This window comes from Pleurodeles waltl, chromosome 11 (genome assembly GCF_031143425.1).
Source record: "Pleurodeles waltl isolate 20211129_DDA chromosome 11, aPleWal1.hap1.20221129, whole genome shotgun sequence".
Lineage (NCBI taxonomy): Eukaryota > Metazoa > Chordata > Amphibia > Caudata > Salamandridae > Pleurodeles > Pleurodeles waltl.
Window position 1 is genome coordinate 71,203,711 of NC_090450.1, and position 19,946 is coordinate 71,223,656.

Sequence of the window (19,946 nt, forward strand, 5' to 3'; positions counted from 1 at the left end):
CAGTGCAGTAGTCTGCACACAAAGGAGCTGATCGCTGCTGGTGTAGTTCTGACTTAGGTAGAGGGAGGCGGACTCAGCACTCAGGCACTGCTGATGTTGCTTACCGATCATGAAGAGAACTTCAGAATCCCAGGTTACTAAGCACTGTGTAGAAAGGCAAAGAGTTCTGTTGCTGTCAAAACATTTCGACAATCCCAGTCTCTATGTTCTGAAGTAAGGCCTACTTTTTGTTGTGTGGAGCGCTAGCTGTTAAAGGAAAGTAAGTTGGGAGTTCCAGCAGAGTGGCATCTAATGCAGCATCACCTTCTTTGACTATATAATCTGAATTCTCTCTCTGATGCCTGACAAGTTGATGCGTTCTTCTTGCTGACTGCACATCAGGTTTACTCACCTGATTAAGCTACTCAAAATGAATGCAGGAGTGAACAATTGTCAAAACAGTCATATGTTATGTGTTGGTAGAACCGTCTCTTCATATAGCTGGGCTATTTCTCAGATTCGTAACCATAACTCAGGTAAGCAACACAATATTTTTATAGGGATTAAAGTATGAATCTGTTGGAAAGAGAGCCCAAAAGTGGTCCTGAATATTTTGCTTAACACCTAACAGTACCCTCATTCTTGATAGTGCAAATTACCAAAATATATAGTGATTCAATAAATCACCAAGGTTTGATTCATCAATAAAATGCTAGTTTATACATTGAGATACCAGAAGTAGTAACACTGTTACACATTTTTAAAATCCAATTTTCATTACAAATCTATCAAAAGGTTATAAGCAATCCTAATTGTCAATTATACATCAACAATATAATCTGCAAATTGGAAATATAGAAAAGTCCAGCACAAATGTTCACAAACGCAAAGTTAAATAAATTCCAATTTGTATAGTTCTTTTTCTTTAGTTCCAAGTTGATGGCTAATAAGACCTTTGTACCTCTCAAGAAATCCAAATTAGAAGAGGCAATACCTTTCAAATGGAGCTGGTAATGTAATGTGTCACCAAGGACAAAACATTGTTCTAGGGTAACAAGCCAGCCATCACAATGAACCAGACAATATATAAGTTGCTTCACCAGGGCTCACTGATGAAATTCACATATTTAATTGTAAACAGGTGGAATTGGGATAGCAATACCCACCTGTGATGACTGCCTGATTTAGAGTAAGATACTCAGAATTCTTGGAGAGCCCAAATGATATCTACAAAGACTGTACATTAAAAAGAACTCCATGATACGAGACTGAACATCATAAGAGAAAGGCACGCAACAACAAGGCGCTTACGCAATGGCTGGCAGTCCACCACTTCTAGCTGTACTCTGTAAAGTATTTATCCTGGCTTCTTTTAATTAGCACATTGATGTGGGTTGCTTTTCTGAAACTCAAACCCAACTAAGAACAAGAACAGTTGCCCTCTGTAGGACAGTAGACAAGTTCACATTTGCAGCTATCGCTCAGTCGATCACACTCCAGGCATAAGTGCAGCTACACCAGCGGAACAAAACTAGAAGAGCATGCCACAGCTCATCATACATGACAGTAAAACACTTCCCACCCAGGCCACACATATAAACCCCAACCTTTCAACAAGACACAACAATAAGTTAATACACCACTCTGGTCAATTAGCACAACCCTGAAATTCTTCGTACATGGGCCACACTGTAATTCAAACACACAAAAGGTGATGGGAGGAATGCTTGCAAATAGTCCTAACTACTAACAATGTCTCAGCATATAATTCTAACCTATTGTTTTTTTGGCCTCTAGCCACCCCAGATTAGATCCAGCCATATGTGAATCAGTTTTTTATACAGCATTAACAGGAACTGTCCAGCCAGAACTGCCAAACCAGGTATTCTCTGAAATAGAACACAAGCAAACAAGACTGGTTTTGATCTCTTTGGGATTCTTCAGAAGGTGCAGCTTGGTTCCAGTGGCTCTTTGAGCATGGGACCCACTCTGGCCATTTAGGGTTTTAAATCAAACACACAAAAAGGTGATGGAAGGAACGCTTTCAACTAGTCTAATTAATCAGCAATAGCTCAGGTTAGCATTCCAATCCATCTTTTTCTGCCCACTATGGCACTTTAGATTAGACTGAGCCATATGCAAAACTGCCTTCGCCTAATCCATTTGAAATAGTCCAGCTCAAACTGCTAAGCCAGGTCTGCCTAGAAATAGAAGAAAAGCAACCCAAGAGTTAGGCTTCTTCAGTTGGGTGCAGCTTGGTCACACTGTAATAAAACACTCTTCCAACCAAGTACAACCCCATGGTATGGCAAACTACCCATCTGCTAATGTGCTTCGTTGCCTTTTTAGGGTAAAGTCAAGACTGATGTTATTCAGGAAAAATGAAGGATTGTCACAGAGTCCTACACATTTCTCTTGTTGCACTAAAGCTTTATCATTGTGGATGTGAGTATTGTCAAGGGAGGGCTAGATCAATTAGTTAAGTTTGAAAAAGTACCACTGGAATACCGTTAACAGAAGAATATGTTTGAAAAGGTATAACTATCTAAACTCTCTTTGTAGACCTGTCTAGTTTGTTCAAGAGCATACAGCCTCTTACACATAGCGCTTATCCTCCCTGTTTCCTCCTCTTGAAGCTACTTTGTATGATAAAATTAACATGGCCTGAAAGTAGACTCCCAGCAGGATCACATGGGGCTGCTGTATTTTTCAGGTAATTCAGAATCTGTTCCACAAAGTATTAATGCAGTCTTTGCTCCACTGAAAACCAGCGGTGTGCCAACAGTCAGGGCTAGGTATTTGTGCCATCTGAAATGGAGGCATGTTCCAGTTGCCTTATTTTGTAGTCTATGAAGTATCTATATTTGGTAGCTTGGGAATCTGATATATATATTATAGCAGTGGTTCCCAACCTTTTGACTTCTGGGACCCTCTTTATCATTATTGGATCCCAGGGACCCCCACTGAATCATAATTCGAATCCAGGAACCCCACTGAGTCATGACTGAAAGCTGGGGACCTAATCTGTTAATATTATTTCATTTTCTAAGCAGTCGCGGTCCCCCTGAGGAGGCTTCACGGACCCCCAGGGGTCCCTGGAACACAGGTTGGGAACCTCTGTTTTATAGCAATGCAGTCCAAATAGCTTCAAGGAGTTCAAAATTCTATTCAACTGTGATCAAATGTAGGAATTTAGTATAGAGAGTGGTATTTTTAAGAGATCAGTTGGTAATACTCACAATTCTTAGTATAACATAGAATCATATTGACCTTGGATGAAGACAATACAGAATCAAGCAGACAGCTCAGAATTCTTGCCAGCGTCACTGGCCAGGGATTTTGTTTGGTGTCTGAAGGCATGGAATGACAGGATTTAAATATTTCTGCAGCTCAGTGGAAGAATTTTGGGTTTAGACACTCCACAAGTACACAGCTCTTTCTCATCCACTGAGCTATTTGTTCGTGGCACAGGTGCACATGTCAAAGTGGATTCATTGCCTCCAGAGGACAATCAGATTTGTATATCCAACACCCGGTCTGAGGTGGATCTGAGCATTATCTGCTTATACTTGTAGTGGTAGATGGTAAAATCTGAGGAAGTATGTAGATGATCTCTAGTATTAGGGAAAAAAGAGTTAGGTTCACCAAGTGCTCATGGATGGATAAGCCTCAGTTAGATAGTGTGTAGTTCTTTAGGGAAGGTCTGGGCCATTTCAAGACATTTTCATTGATGCCTACCCAGTTTTGGAGTACTTCTTCAAGCATCTGATATTAAAGGACAGGCAAAATCCCAGCTACCCATCCAATCACTTCTTGACTGTATCTTTACCTTTGACCTTGCATAGGGCTCTGGGGCATTTCAGCTAAACTGGTGCTTTACAAAAAGAGCATACATACACTCGACGGTCATCAGTTTCCAAGAAAGAAAATAGGCCAAGACATTTAATGGGTATAAGTTGGTTTTCAAATTAGGATCTTAGCATGACATTGTGAATATTGACTCTGTATACATGCCTGAATGGCTCAGTGCTAGTGAGGCATGGGCCAGAGTATTACAGCCACGACCTTGTGCTTCAGGCAAGATATATGCTCCAATAAGCAGAAATGTACAAATTGTAAACATATAAAATATATAAAAAAGAAATGCAATACTACACCAAGAAATCATGTGATGTAATTTAAGAGAAGTAGCCATACTCTGGAACCTCTTCCCCCTTTATTCGGAAGCCAAAGTACTTCTTGTTGGATCACACAAATTTAAGTAGAAAATAATGTACTTATTAATAGTATCAAGCACAATCATTGTTGCATTGGTTAATGACATTCAACTACACAAATATCCATACCTGCTTAGCGACTCTGAAACTTTTAAGTGCTTTGTCCGACATAGCGTTGTACAGAGTAAGTTCTTCTATTTTGTTGACGAGGCCACTCTTTTCATGTACTATTTTCTCTAGCTCTCTTCTGCCATGTGCAACATCGCCCTGTTTAAATGTACAGACAGATTTCATTAGATACCCAAATTAATGAATTTTAAATAAAATTGTAAAACAAATTGTCATTGTAAAATAAGAATAGTCCAGCTGGCATTTTAGCTTCTACACAGTTTCTCATCCAGCTACTCCCAAGCTATGAAAAGGATGCCTGGAATAGACATGTTTTAATACACTGTAGAGGCTTCACAGAAGTATGTGAAAATTAAAAAAATGTGTCAGGTCTTGGACTGACATTCTCCTCTCCTTGTTCCGATTTCTACATTGATACTATTTGCAAATCTCTAAATAAACATTATGTAGAATAATTTAAAGCTAGCCAAAATATAAATGACAATCCACTAAGGAAGGTCTATGCAGGTAAACTAAATGTTCAGTAAAGCCTAGAGAAACAGAAACATGTATGTGTGAAGTTCTGTAAACTCACGTTGCTTATTTTAATGTAAAGGGGCTAAGACATTATGTAAATATTATGCTCTGCAACGGCCCATTCACAAATACATATCTTGTTTTCATATTGTTTCTACTCTTTATTCTTCCGCCATTTAGTAAGTTCTGATGTGATTAAAGGAGCATTCTTCACTGCAGCTTCCAGGTTGTGGAATTCCTTTTCTCCAATTTTCAGGCCTCTCCCCCACTCTCAAGACCTACTAGTCCAGGGATATTTTGGGAAGCCTGTACGCTGTTTTGATTAAGGTTTTACTGATGAGACTATTTTATGTCACCTTCTCGCCATCGTATGGATATTACTTTAAGAATTTGCAATATTATCGATAAACTGTACTTTTCTGTCTTTTGCATTTTGCACCACTTTATTTTTTTGTGGAGAGCCCCAGTTGCCATTTTTGTCTAAGTTGATACGTTATTAATATTAAATATTAATACAGTTAAAATCCAATGTTTCCATTTGTTCCATTAAAAACAACATGGAGTGGTCTTAAGACAATTGGTGATATAAATTAGCATTATTACAGTGGAGATAAAATAACATACAGTTTCTGACGCATTCACTCAGCGGATCACTGTATTACCGAAATTGCATACTAATGGCCAATTGTGCGCTATATAAGTTAACACTTACAACCATAAATATATATTCAAGTGTTCAGTAAGTTGCATTCATTTTCTTTTTAATGTTAATAAGCCAAATTGATTCCTTGGATGTGTCTCTGTAGCAGAGACCACAGCATATAATTAAAAAGGAGAAAAGGAAATTCATGAGGTTTTTAATGTGAACCCTTATTCTTGTAAATCAATGTTCCACGAAAAAAAGCTTTCAATCAATGAACATGCATTGAGTGGGTTCTGCCTAAACTATTTATTCCTAAATTATGGTCCAGATGCAGCATTAATGCTATATTCATATTTGATGGATTATGGCAGCGCAATGTATGAGAAATAATTTCTATTCAATGTTTTAATCAGTAAAAAAATACACCAAAAACACCAAACCTGAAGTTTCTTGTGCTGGATGTTTAAAAGATTTAATGCACTCTTTTTTTCTCCACATGTTCTTGTAAGTTCTGCTACCTTGACTTCCAAGGCATGTTTTTCGTCTTTATTCCCTTCTCCTTTTAAACGAGACAGCCTTCGCTCTAGTTGCTGAATTTGAAAATCCTGTGTGGCAAAATAGAAAATGTACACATTGGCAACTTGTGAGGAGAATAAATATCAATAGAGCTTAAAATCATAGCAAACAAATTGCCCAAGTTACTTTGTAAAGTTTGAGGTTGAATGCCCCACCTGCAAGATTTCTAGGGGTTCATAGGACCCAATTTCCCTGCTTCCAAAGGGCTTTCTTTGTTGAGAGAGTGGTGGTGGGGGGGCAGGGGGGGATTTGGTGCACTGACTGTATGCAACTTCATTAAGGTCATTCAGTCAGTCTCCTGATGGTCTCTTTGTCCATGAATCTAGGTATATTACACAATGTACGCACACAGCCAGAGTGTTTCCTCATTTACAAGATGCCCCATCCCCATGCAATGTGATTGTCTTGGCACTAACAAGCACGTGGTGTGATCGATATAACAGAAGCGACTATGAAAGCATCTGCTGCCCCTTCTATAATACCAAAGTGCTTTGGGGTGGGGGAGTAAAGAGAGAGTGAACAAAGATGTTGTGCCCCCAAGAGAGGGTGAACAAAGATGTTGTACCCCCATAGCACTTTCGATAATGCAGGCCACCGGTTGAGAATTGACTTTGCAGATAGGCACAACTAGAAACGTTTCACACAAAGGAACGTGATGACGTTAAAATAGTTTAGTGCTTTCATGTGTGAGTTGCCCTCAAAGAGTTGAGCTTTACCCCTTATTATACATTCACTAACGTCACACCAAGTTCCCCCATAATACATCTGACATGCATTGTTGCAGAATGGCACTTCTGTTTATACAGAATGGCTGCGAGGGTGTTGAAGGAGGGACAGCAAGGACTAAGAGGCACCATGAATGCCATTTTTCCTTAGTCTGCCGCCTTGCTCAGCCTCGCTCGAAACTGGTTGAGATACGGACACCAAAATCTAGTCTTGGCATAGTGGTCAATAGCACTTTTCAGTCTTGCCTTTCTAAAGGCATGCCAGCCCCAGCAGGGTAAGTGTAGCTGATGTAGAAATCAAGGGTAAATGGTACTGGGCCACTTCACAGGGAAAATGTTTTCATTTGAAATGAAGGTGACAATTTGATAGTTTTGTATTTGAAGGTGGAAGATCTGAATGATTTATAGTTAACTGCAGGTGGGCTCTTGTGTGAGCATTTCGCTATGGTCCACCTGATGCCAGCCCTGGAGATAAAACAACCTTTCCTGAATTTGAAGCCTCTCTAATTGCTTCAACAACTGAAAGCCAGGCTGTTGGTCGCCTGAGTTCTGGCCTATTTGAGACTGACCCCACCTCCATAAAAACTACAATGGAACGCTTCCTCCTTTGGGAAACTCCCACTCCTGATTCCCTGGAGAGAGGTCTCAGCAGCTAGGAAGCGCAACAGTACTCTCTGCTCATATTCTTCAGCTCCTCTGGAAGAGAAAACAAGAGGGTGGATTTGGTCAACAAGAAGGTATGTCAGTCTTCAGCCATGGTAATAAAAGCTGCTAGTTCTGTAGTGATATTAGAAAAGTACAGGAGAGAACTGAGGAATTCATTGAACTGCTTGATTGAGCTTTTAGCCAGAGAGAACTGGGTGGACAACAAGAACTTTCTAAAGGCATGATAACATTGAACAAAACCACGTCATATGAGACGTGTCATAGTCGCTCTCTGCGGTGTTCATCAAGGCTCCACTTCAGGATACTATCCCCTAAAGCCCACAGGAAAAAAACTATACTAGAATTTCAGGTTCTTTGACATCCATGCGGATGAAGACATTTACTGCATAAAAAATAAAAGCTAAAATGTTGCATTCTGAAAGTTTGATAACCGCTACGAGTAGCCTAAGATCCACTCCAACGAATATGGAAGCCAACAGTGAGCCTCCACTACTTGTACTCATCAGCAATTGCAACATCTAGAAAAGCAACAACATTCTCACAAGCAGTATTTACAAGGCAGAAACCATTTCTAACTACGTCCTCTTGTGGTACAGCAAAGCAAAAGACAATTGGCTTTGAAATCATTTTAAGAATTGATAGGAAATACGAATATGATCTCCTCTGCTATCCATACCTCACAGAGTGCTTAAACCTCTGCTTTTGAACTATCAAAATTCTAAGTCTTTTTTCATAGGAATGCAGTACAGGGGGTTCACAAACTTCAAACCTTCGAGGTACAGAAAAAAGAGGGCACCTCAAAAAGCAATGCAATTCTAATCCTGAAATTCACCTACAAATAAGTGAAGAGGGACACATTCAGGATGCAAGCCCTCCATCATATGGTCCCGGGTCTCCATCAAGGAGACTGGATAGCTTTTATAGATATACAAGAAGCAACTTCCACATGCCAATATTCAATGATCACAGGAAATTCTCCTAGTTCTGAAAGGGGGCTCTCACTAACAAATCCAAGTTCTTCTGTTTGGCCTCAAGTCAACTCTGAAGGTGTTAAGAAGGTGTATGACCACAACAGCAAATCTATAATATGAAAAAGCATCTTAGTATATCTGTATTTGGGTGGTCAGTGTACCAACTTCAACAGGAACAACAGTCAGTGTTGCATCGTGTTCAAGGTTTAGCCTGTAGTTCTCTTTCACATCAATCTTCTCACCAGTTCAGAGTATACGGAGTCTAGCAGCACACGAATGATGCATATCTGGCACATCTGTCTCTTTCGCAGGAAAGAATGACATTTCTATGTTGAAGATTCTTTCTCTATAGAATTCTAAATCTATTGGTCGCACAAGTTTCCTCTCACTTTGGGAGCATGGTATCCTACATCTTCCTGGAACCCACTGCCAGGCTACATATGCATCCTATTCATGAGTGTCTAGAAGCCTAGTGGTGTGGTCCTGGAAGACTGGACACTGGGACGAGAAGATTAAGCCGGCCAGCAGTGCTGTCCAAACTACCCTCAAGGTAGTGCAAGTATTAGAACATGCTTAAGGAGTTCCATTCTGGAAACCTTGGTCGATTCAAAAACTGTAATGCATGGATCAATGAAGAATCAGAAGAAAACATGAGGTGCCACTTTGCTCATGGGACATGGTCTCTGGTCAAAAGGTTGTACCTTTTAATATGCTGGAGCTCAGCCACGTCACCTAGCTCTAAAATCATTCCTTCAACCAAGGTCTGCATAACCCATTCTATTTCAAAAGGCCAACACAACCACAGTGCATTATTTAAAAAAATAGGTCAACTAGAGCCTTGGCAAGCAAAGTATAAGTACTCTGGCACAGGCCTGTAGTAAGGAGCATCAATATGGTGGATGCACATCTCATTAATCTCAAAACCAGAAAAGCTCTGCAGAAATAGTATAGAAGACAATGTGTTGGTGCTAAACAACAACTTCCTGCAAGGCATGGTGATAGCTATTAATTTATTTATTTCCTTACAGTAACAGAGTAGAGTATCAGACTACAATGAAGTAACAAAAGTGTTGGAGTTTCAGCATAGAGGTAAGTTTGGAGGGCACTGTTGGTTTGGTCAGCCATGTTATTTCAGGAACAACCTGGAAGGATGCCTCCTTATACACTGTCTGAAGGTATATATACATATTTGCTTTGTTGTTGATGAGTAGACATAGTGAGAGAGTGGCACCAAGAGTATAACCTAAACATTTGTTACTGAGAAGAGATGGAGGAAGTGTTCATCTGCCTTTAGCTCACCACTGAGCTAGGGATCACATTTGTTTTTGTGTCTGGGCAAAATGAGGAAGAGCTCATCTGTAATGTGGATTTAGCCACAAGGCGCTTGTATGACATCCAAGTTTTCTGCTTTGTCAAACGGGAGCTAAGGATATATAGGAATCTGACTGAAGATATTTTCAAGTAAAGTTGTGTATCATATGGATTTTGATGAATGCAGACAAATTGACCCTTTATTTTGTATACTCAGATGATTAAGGTAACGGGGTTGCATTCTTAAGTGCTAGGTTCGCACTTCGAGGAACACTGCATGGCATCAGAGCTTCAAGTGTTCTTCGCAATTGTAACCAACCATAAATGAAGCCAATAGATGTTTGTACCTTAGGATTGCAGATGCTATTACAGGTGTATTAGAAAAAACAAATGGGCATTTACTAAAAAGGCCTCAGTTAAAAATGCCACTGTAGGGTAAGGAAAATCATTTAAAATGGTAATAACCCCCAGGATTAGCATCATCATGTATTTGGAATAACACCAACCCAAGAGCAAAACTTTCAATAAATATATGGCATTAATATTTCACATAGGCTTAGAGGACCAAGCTTTGGAATGTATTGTAAAGGACAACTTTCTGGAAAAAAAAATACATGATCATCAAAGTGATCTAGCATAATCTACAATACAGATAAAATCCTACCTACTGATATAACTTTCTGACTACATACTACACTAAATACACAGTTTACCATTCATCTGGAACTAATACCATGCTGACATTGCTAAACAAAAATCATATTTTAGAAGATAACAAAAATCGTGATTGGGTATGCCTATCTTGTGACCCTACTGGAATCAATGTGACTTAGTAATCATATGAAATGGTAAGATACTGCCTTTTATGGATTTAAAAAAGATAAATTCATTTCTCTCAAAGAGGGAGATGAACGAGTTACTTACCTTCGGTAACGACTTTTCTGGTGGATACATTAGCTACCTGTGGATTCCTCACCTGATGAATACTCCCATGGCGCCAGCATTTGACGGAAATCTTCTTACTAGTCTCTGCACGTCGACGAGGACGTCACTCTAGCCCACGCGACGCCGTCTGACGTCATACAGGCATTAAGAAGTCCTCGCCGACGTGCCGATGACAGTACCAACATTTTTTACGTGCATGAGAATAATAATAATAACCCAATGCAATGAAAGAGCAAAGCAACATCTCTTAATATTGTAAATCACACAACATTGCAATAAAATAGCTGTAGATTTAATATAACCTTTTTTTTTTTTTTTTTTTTAAACAAATAAATATATTTATACATACGAATCATGTATATACCCAATATATATATAGATTTATATATAAATATACACATATATACAAATATCATTCATGCAAAATGTATTGCAACTTTGAAGACCAAAAGGAGCACACTCAAGGATTGCTTGGAGAGACCAAAAAGGCAACGGGGAGGCGGGTGGGACCGTGAGGAATCCACAGGTAGCTAATGTATCCACCAGAAAAGTCGTTACCGAAGGTAAGTAACTCGTTCTTCTGATGGATACAACTACCTGTGGATTCCTCACCTGATGAATAGAGTCCCAAAGCAGTACCACGCCCGGCGGTGGGTGCCTAAATGGTCAAACCAAGAAATCCTGCAGCACTGACCGTGCAAAATGACCGTCCCTTCTGACCTCAGAGTCCAAACAGTAATGTTTCACAAAAGTGTGAAGGGACGACCAAGTTGCGGCCTTGCAGATGTCAACCACAGGAACACCCCTGGCCAAGGCCGAAGAGGCCGACTTAGCTCTGGTGGAGTGAGCTCTAATGCCCTCAGGCGGATCCTTCTTTGCCAAAGAGTAACAGATTTTAATGCAAAGAACAACCCACCTGGAGAGTGTTCTCTTGTGGACTGCCTTTCCTCTCCTCTTGCCCACGTATCCGACAAACAGCTGATCCTCCAGCCTGATATCCTTCATTCTGTCGATATAGAAGCTCAACGCCCTTTTTGGGTCCAGGCGATGTAGTCTTTCTTCCTCCTTTGAAGGATGAGGCGGAGGATAAAACGTGGACAAAGTGATTGTCTGAGCCAAATGGAAGGGTGAAACAACCTTCGGAAGGAAAGCAGCCTTGGTCCTCAACACCACCTTATCCCCATAAAACATTATATAAGGGGGTTTAACCGATAAGGCCTGCAACTCACTCACTCTCCTTGCAGATGTTATAGCTACCAGGAATACTGTTTTAATAACCAAATACCTTAAGGGGCAAGAATGCATAGGCTCAAAAGGGGACCCCATAAGGAAAGTCAGGACCAAGGACAAATCCCATTGAGGCATAACGAATGGTTTTGGAGGATATTGATTCAGAAGACCTTTCAAGAATCTGAGAACAATAGGGGATTTAAATAACGATGGTTGGTCTGGAAGACAAATGAAGGCTGACAAGGCCGACAAATAACCCTTAATGGTAGCTACTGCACAACCTTTCTGCGCTAGAGACAGTGCAAAAGACAAAACATGTGACAGATGAGCATGTAAGGGATCAATCTGTCTCTCTCCACACCACATAACAAATTTAGACCACCTATTAGCGTAGATAGATTTAGTGGAGTGTCGCCTGGCCGCTAAGATAACATCCACTACATCAGGCGGGAGAGAGAAGGAACTCAGGTTGCCCCGTTCAATCTCCAAGCATGTAGGTGCAGACTCTGGAGGTTGGGGTGTAAAACCTGCCCCTGCGACTGCGAGAGGAGGTCTGCCCTGAGAGGGAGACGGAGCGGAGGGCACAGTGAGAGTTGGAGAAGGTCGGAGTACCATACCCTCCTTGGCCAATCCGGAGCTATTAAGATGACTTGGGCCCGGTCTTGGCGAATTTTCCTCAACACTCGAGGAATCAAGGGTATGGGGGGAAACGCGTAAAGCAACTGGTCGCACCAGGTTATCTGAAACGCGTCCCCCAACGCTCCCTGCATCGGATACTGGAGGCTGCAGAATAACGGGCAATGCGCGTTCTCCCGAGTGGCAAACAGATCTATCCGAGGAAACCCCCACATCTGGAAGATTAAACAGACTTGATCTGGATGGAGACGCCACTCGTGGTCTGCCGAGAATTGGCGACTGAGACTGTCCGCACGTACATTCAAGACCCCGGCCAGATGATTTGCCACCAAGCAAATCTGATGGTCCTTTGCCCAGGACCATAGCCGAAGAGCTTCTCTGCAGAGAAGGTACGACCCTACTCCTCCCTGTTTGTTTATGTACCACATCGTGGTAGTATTGTCCGTCAGGACCTGTACCGACTGACCACGAAGGGATGGGAGGAAGGCCTTGAGAGCCAAACGTACAGCCCGTAACTCCAACAGATTGATATGAAACACCTGTTCCTCTGGAGACCAAAGCCCTTTGATCTCCAGATCCCCCAGATGAGCTCCCCATCCTAGGGTGGAGGCATCCGTTATTACCGTGGCCACTGGTGGCGACTGCGCGAACGGCTTCCCCTGTGAAAGATTGTTGCCCGCAATCCACCACTTCAATTCCACAGCAGCATCTCTGGAGATCTTGACAGTACCTTCTAAATCTCCCTTGTGTTGAGACCACTGCCTTCGGAGGCACCACTGAAGAGCCCTCATGTGCCAGCGAGCATGCGTGACCAACAGAATGCAGGAGGCGAACAGACCGAGCAGACGAAGGACCTTGAGGACTGGAACTACCGCTCCATTTCGAAACATTGGAACCAATTCCTGAATATCTTGAATCCGCTGAGGCGGAGGAAAGGCTCGACTCAATGTTGTATCCAGTACTGCCCCTATGAACAGGAGGCGCTGAGAGGGCTCCAGGTGAGATTTGGGCACGTTCACCGAAAAGCCCAGGTCGAACAACAACTGGGTTGTTGACTGCAGATGATGCGACACAAGCTCCGGGGACTTGGCTTTGATCAACCAGTCGTCCAAGTAAGGGAATACTGCTATCCCCTTCCTTCTGAGCTCCGCCGCAACCACTGACATCACCTTTGTGAAGACTCGAGGTGCTGAAGTAAGACCAAACGGGAGGACCGCAAACTGATAGTGCTGCGACCCTACCACAAACCGGAGATACTTCCTGTGCGACTTGAGTATCGGGATATGAAAGTAAGCATCCTGCAAGTCGACAGACACCATCCAATCTTCCTTGTTCAACGCCAAAAGCACCTGTGCTAGGGTCAGCATCTTGAACTTTTCCTGTTTGAGGAACCAATTCAAGATCCTCAGATCCAGGATTGGTCTCAACTGACCATCCTTTTTGGGAATCAGGAAGTATCTTGAGTAACAACCTCGACCCTTTTCCTGCTCTGGGACCAACTCTACCGCGCCCTTTGAAAGGAGGACTTGAACCTCCTGTTCTAGCAACAGGAGGTGTTCTTCTGAACAATAAGATGGGCGGGGCGGGATGAGGGGCGGGAACTCCCGAAAGGGAAGGGCGTAGCCTTTTCCCACAATGCCGAGAACCCAAGTGTCCGTTGTGATAGACTTCCACTTGTGGAGAAAACGCTGTAATCTTCCCCCTACAGGAGAGGAGTGAGTGGGAAGCGGTGGAAGCCTAAGGCTGCTTCCCCTGCTGCACCCCTCCAGAGGACGAGGAAGAGGCAGAGTGCTGTTGAGAGGCTCCTCTGGTACGGACCCCACCCCTCCCCCTCCCTCTAAATGACCTATAGGGGAGGGAAGAGGCGGGTTGCTGGAACCTCCCCCGAAAGGAAGAGGAATAAGAGCCACGCCCAAATCCCCGAAACCTCCTGAAAATTCTAGAAGAGGCAGAGGAAGAAGGAGCTTGCAGTCCTAACGATTTGGCTGTGGCTCTGCTCTCCTTAAATCGTTCCAAGGCTGAATCTGCCTTGGCTCCAAACAGTCTGTCCCCATCAAACGGGAGGTCCAGCAGGGTCGACTGCACATCCGCAGAGAACCCTGAGTTTCGGAGCCAGGCCTGTCTTCTTGCCACCACAGCCGTGCCCATCGCCCTGGCCACCGAGTCGGTCGTGTCCAGCCCAGACTGGATAATCTGGGTCGCGGCAGCCTGGGCGTCCGAGACCACATCCAAAAGACCCTGGGGAAGCTCCGTGAATGAAGACGAAATATCATCCATCAGCGCATGGATGTACCTCCCCAGAATGCACGTGGCGTTGGTGGCCTTCAACGCCAAACTGCATGACGAAAATATTTTCTTGGACTGCGCATCCAGTTTCTTGGAGTCTCTGTCTCCAGGCACCGTCGGGAAGGAACCAGGCGCTGACTTTGAGGAACAGGAGGCTTGCACCACCAAGCTCTCCGGCGTAGGGTGTCTAGAGAGAAAGCCAGGGTCAGATGGTGCAGCTCGATACCTCCTGGCCACAGCCCTATGAACGGCCGAGGAAGACACCGGCTTCTTCCACACCTCCAACACCGGATCCAGCAAAGCCTCATTAAATGGCAAGAGAGGCTCAGCTGCAGCAGAGGCCGGATGCAATACCTCTGTCAGCAAATTCTGCTTTGCCTCTGCCACCGGCAAAGGCAGGTCCAAAAAGCTCGCTGCCTTCCTCACCACAGCATGAAAGGAAGCAGCCTCCTCCGTATATTCCCCTGGAGATGAAAGGTCCCACTCAGGGGAAGTGTCCAGCCCACTGGCTGTATCCAGACCATGCAGTCCGTCTCCAGAGTCCTCAATCTCTCCCTCCTCTAGGACTCGCTGGTACTCTTGCTCTTCTAAAAGACGGAGAGCACGCCTCCTCGAATGAAGTCTCTCCTCGATACGCGGAGTCGACATGGCCTCCGCCGACGTCGAAGAACGGCGCCGATCTCCAGAAGCATCTGACGCCGCGTCCGGCGCCACAGGCAGCTTCGGCGCCGAGGCAGGAGCCGGAGGACGAGGTCTTGGAGCCGATGGACCAACCGGAGTCACAGGGCAAAATCCTGACTTCGACGGAGGGGCAACCGACGCCGGCACCGGCGCCGAGCCCACATTCCCAAAAGGGAGAAAGGGCATAAAGGGTGCCGGCCGAAGAGGCGCAGGATCACCCAACGAAAAGGCCAAGGGCCCCGAAGGACCAGCCGGAGCAGCTCCTGGAGCCATCTGCTGAAAGATGGTATACATCGCATTAAGAAACGCGGTACTATCGGCTCCAGGAGTGGGAAAAGCCGGATACTGGGGTGCCTGGATCGAGGGCGACCCCGACGCCGGCCTCGACGTCTGCGACGCCGGAGAAAACACAAGAGGCTGCACCACCTCAATCACTGACGCCTGACCAGGTGAAGTCGGTGACGCCGGAGAGGGCAACGGCGTCGATGGATGCGGCGTGACCGTGGGGCTGACCTCCCAAGTCCTCCGACGCCGAGCCGAAGGTGACCTCGAATGAGACTCCTTGCTGGAGTGACGTCGTGAGTCTCTACGGCGCCGGGAGTCTCGATGACGCCGGTGAGACCTTGGCGAAGAAGACTTCTTATGATGTTTCTCCTTCTTCTTTGACTTTGCCATGAATAACTTGGCCTCGCGCTCTTTGAGGGCCTTCGGATTCATGTGTTGACATGAATCGCAAGTCGAGACGTCGTGGTCGGAGCTCAAACACCATAGACAGTCGGAGTGAGGATCTGTAACTGACATCTTGCCCCCACACTCTCGACAGGGCTTGAAACCCGACTTCCTCTGAGACATTGTTACCGCAGAGAAGACTACGCAGCAGACAATACACTGTAACCACGAAGGTAACAGTAACTCCCTCGAAGATAACCGTTTCGAATGCACGGAAAAAAGGGAACTGTCATCGGCACGTCGGCGAGGACTTCTTAATGCCTGTATGACGTCAGACGGCGTCGCGTGGGCTAGAGTGACGTCCTCGTCGACGTGCAGAGACTAGTAAGAAGATTTCCGTCAAATGCTGGCGCCATGGGAGTATTCATCAGGTGAGGAATCCACAGGTAGTTGTATCCATCAGAAATTTTAAACTGAAACATTATGTACAAGGCAGGATGATAACTATTCAAGAAGTTCATTAACAGGACCCAACGGTGTGGGAGAGGAAACAGTTCTCTTTGCCAAGCAATGTCTTTCAAACAATTGCCAGCATATCTAGAATGTTTGTTTGTTTGATGATGTCAGATTGGGTATTGAGATTATCATTCACCGGATGTCCCCTTTAAAGAACATTTATTGTAAAAATCTTTATAATTGGCATTTTTCTCCTAAGCATTCATTCATGGTGTGGCTTCAATCAGTTTCTGACCATCAAATGGACTGTGGTATTGTCCATGTTTTGTGGGCCAATGATCCTATAACAGAATTGCAGAATATTATTTCAAATGAAGAATCAGAACTAGGTACATGCATTTGTAAGAGATGGAAACCTTGGTATTATTCATGACTTCACTTAGAGCACACACAGCATAAGGATACATTGAAAGATGAATTGCAATCTTTTTGTTATAAAACTTTGTATTCTTAAAACAAGGAGAGCTAGTTGTATACTAGACTGGATAAAATAAATTATGTGATGGCACATTTTGGAGATCAAGGCAGTGTACAAGGAAATATGGTGCTCACTTCTAATATGTACATGGGAATACTGGTTGGATAAACTTTTCTAAAAGAAATCCTTCATAATTTAATTTTAATCTTTTAAAAAGAAATATTACTGATTCATTCTAATGTTCCTCAAGACTGAATCTTGGCTGAGTAAGATAAGAATTAAATAGGTATTATATATGTGTGTGCACTATTCATCACATTTCATTACATATGTAAGCACAGGAACGTTATTTCTCTATGCCTTCTTCATCCTACTATTCCTTTTACTCCTTTTATACTCCCTTTTCACAAATGATTGGGTGAAATTGTTGTTTTTTTTAAAAGTAATTATTTTTATTCTTCTCTTAACGCTGGGAGGTTCATCACATGTACTGAATGATAAGCAAATTAGCAAGAAGACATTAATATTCCTCTCACAGGATTGATAGGTATGTAGATTAGAAATATAGGGAAGTAATGGTAAACTTATTTTTATTACACGTTTATCAATGATTTTATTACTACTGTTTGGCACTCTTACGTTGCTTAGATGTATCGTAATACCAATAATGTTGGTTACTGAATACATATCCTTATCTATATCTGTTAGCCTATATATGCATATTTCAAATTAATAACATGTCATATCAAAGTTAATGCATGAAGGAAGGGAACCTGCAACTCACATAAACAGAATTCTACACAATGGTTTACTTCTTATAATAGTATTTCCCAATATAGTGAAAGATGCAATTATTTGTACCTGGCTATAAAGGATTTTTTGTTGCTTTAGAGCATTCTCATCTAGTTTATGCAAGAAAGAGCTTCGATTTCTCAAAGTTGCATGGCTTCCACTAATTTCTGAAATAAGATTCTTCTCTCTTGTGTTCTGGTTATGCAGTTCTTGACTTTTTTTGAAATGCTGCTCCCTCAGTTGTTTCAACTGAACTTCAATTTCCTGAAATGAAAAATAAATAAATTGTAATATGAACTTGAGACATATAACTATAAACTTCCAAAAAACACACAACTACAGCATATCCAGAGTGAGAGGTAACTGATCAGATGTTATCGATAGTTATAAGGATTCTGAATTACTTACTTACATTATGACCCCTAGCAGCGATATACCTGTAATATAATCATAATCAAGTTGTATAAGGTGCCCTGGACAAAATTAGCGAGGTGCAGGGCGAATACCATCCTCATCAGGCCTCAAAATATACTTGTCCCTTGAGTGAAGCATTGGCTTAATTTGTGCCAGTGGTTGCAGGTGGTGGGAACCAGCATTCGGTTTTGGGGACATGACTTATTTTTCTGCATTTGATTTTGTCACAGAGTGAGGCACAGACAGGGGAAAAAAGGGAGAAGTAAGAGTAAGACAAGAAAATTATGATAAATGGAGAAAGCAGGGATTAAAAAGAACTTGCAAGAATGAGATAAAGTAACATGGTAAAGTGATGTAATAAAGAAGCACCAGATGAAATCAAAACTAGGCAGCCTTGGTATTTAGCAATCCTGGCATTCAACAGCAAGCTCCTACACTTTGCACTTATTTTTCAACAAATTAAGCACTAACTGGATGTCATTATTTACATCTGTCAAATATGACACTTCCTTCTATTTATATATCCAAAATGGAAACACTTGAATTTACAGGCACCTGTAAGAAATTGCACATTGAATGTTCTGTGCTATTACTGATTTGATCGATGTGTTAATGATGTCTACAAAATAGAGATGGAAAGGAGCAGCAATGAATATTATTGACACAAGGCTATAGGACCATAACACTCATGATGTAACATGGATATCATCTCTCAAATATAGAGAATGCCTTTCTAAGTTTTAATGTTTTTGGTCATCTTTTCTAGCATTGCTGTTGACCAAATAAAAAGGAGTTTCTTAAGGAGAGTCTGTAACATGCTGTAATTATTCCAGCCCCCCCCCCCCTCCCTTTGCACTCTGCAGTCTATGATTGTGTGTTTTGTGCTGCATGTGATTTTTAAAAACACACTGTGTATGTTGGTCAGCATGGTCAATCAAATTTTTTACAGAACAAAATCAAATTATATATATATAAAAACGAAAACATCATAAAAATAAACTCTGGTTTGGTTTCATGAAAATGTTTCTGTACCATCACATACTGTTCCTCCTCTTTTAGCATTTCCTCTATCTGCTTAGCTTTTTCTTCCACACTTAGCGTAGACATATTTGTACATTTCAGTTTTTGTGACAGTGCATCATTTTGCTCCTTTGCAACTTCCAATCTAAAGAAAAAACATATTTGAGCAAAATTGTTAGTTACTGATAGGGTAAGTGAGAATTTCACTTCAACATCTTTCCAGAGACACCAGATAAAATATAAATGTCTATCTAAGCCATTCCATTATCTTATAGGTAAAACAAACATACACCTGACCCTATACTTAGGAGCAGGTTAAAAAACAACCCATAGTAATATTCCTAAGAAATTGGGTCAGATCTGCTACTTTTAGGAATCCTGAAGCATGATTAGGTTAGGAAAGGATCATAATAAAATTATGAATGCCAACAAATGTACAAAGTTTTTGGTGTTCATTATCTTTCAAGATAAACTACACCTGGGTTTGCCCCTTCCCTACTCTTTGCAAAGGACTTATTACCACAGTTTACATGGCACTCAGTAGTAGCTGAAACTATTTATGTCTGTAATGAATCCTCCTGTGAATTTCTGAGAGCCATTAGTAAA

The 19,946-nt window shown here is 42.4% G+C and overlaps 1 protein-coding gene across 1 annotated transcript in view; it reads right to left on the minus strand.

Annotated features, from left to right (window-relative positions):
• Positions 1–19,946, minus strand: part of CCDC39 (coiled-coil domain 39 molecular ruler complex subunit) — a 141,337-nt gene that overhangs the window by 61,746 nt on the left and 59,645 nt on the right. The window contains exons 9-12 of the mRNA XM_069213092.1: positions 19,353–19,485; positions 17,976–18,170; positions 5,925–6,089; positions 4,326–4,463 (exon numbers count right to left, since the gene is read on the minus strand). Of these exons, the coding sequence (XP_069069193.1) occupies positions 4,326–4,463; positions 5,925–6,089; positions 17,976–18,170; positions 19,353–19,485 (631 nt within the window). The remainder of the gene's footprint in view (positions 1–4,325; positions 4,464–5,924; positions 6,090–17,975; positions 18,171–19,352; positions 19,486–19,946) is intronic.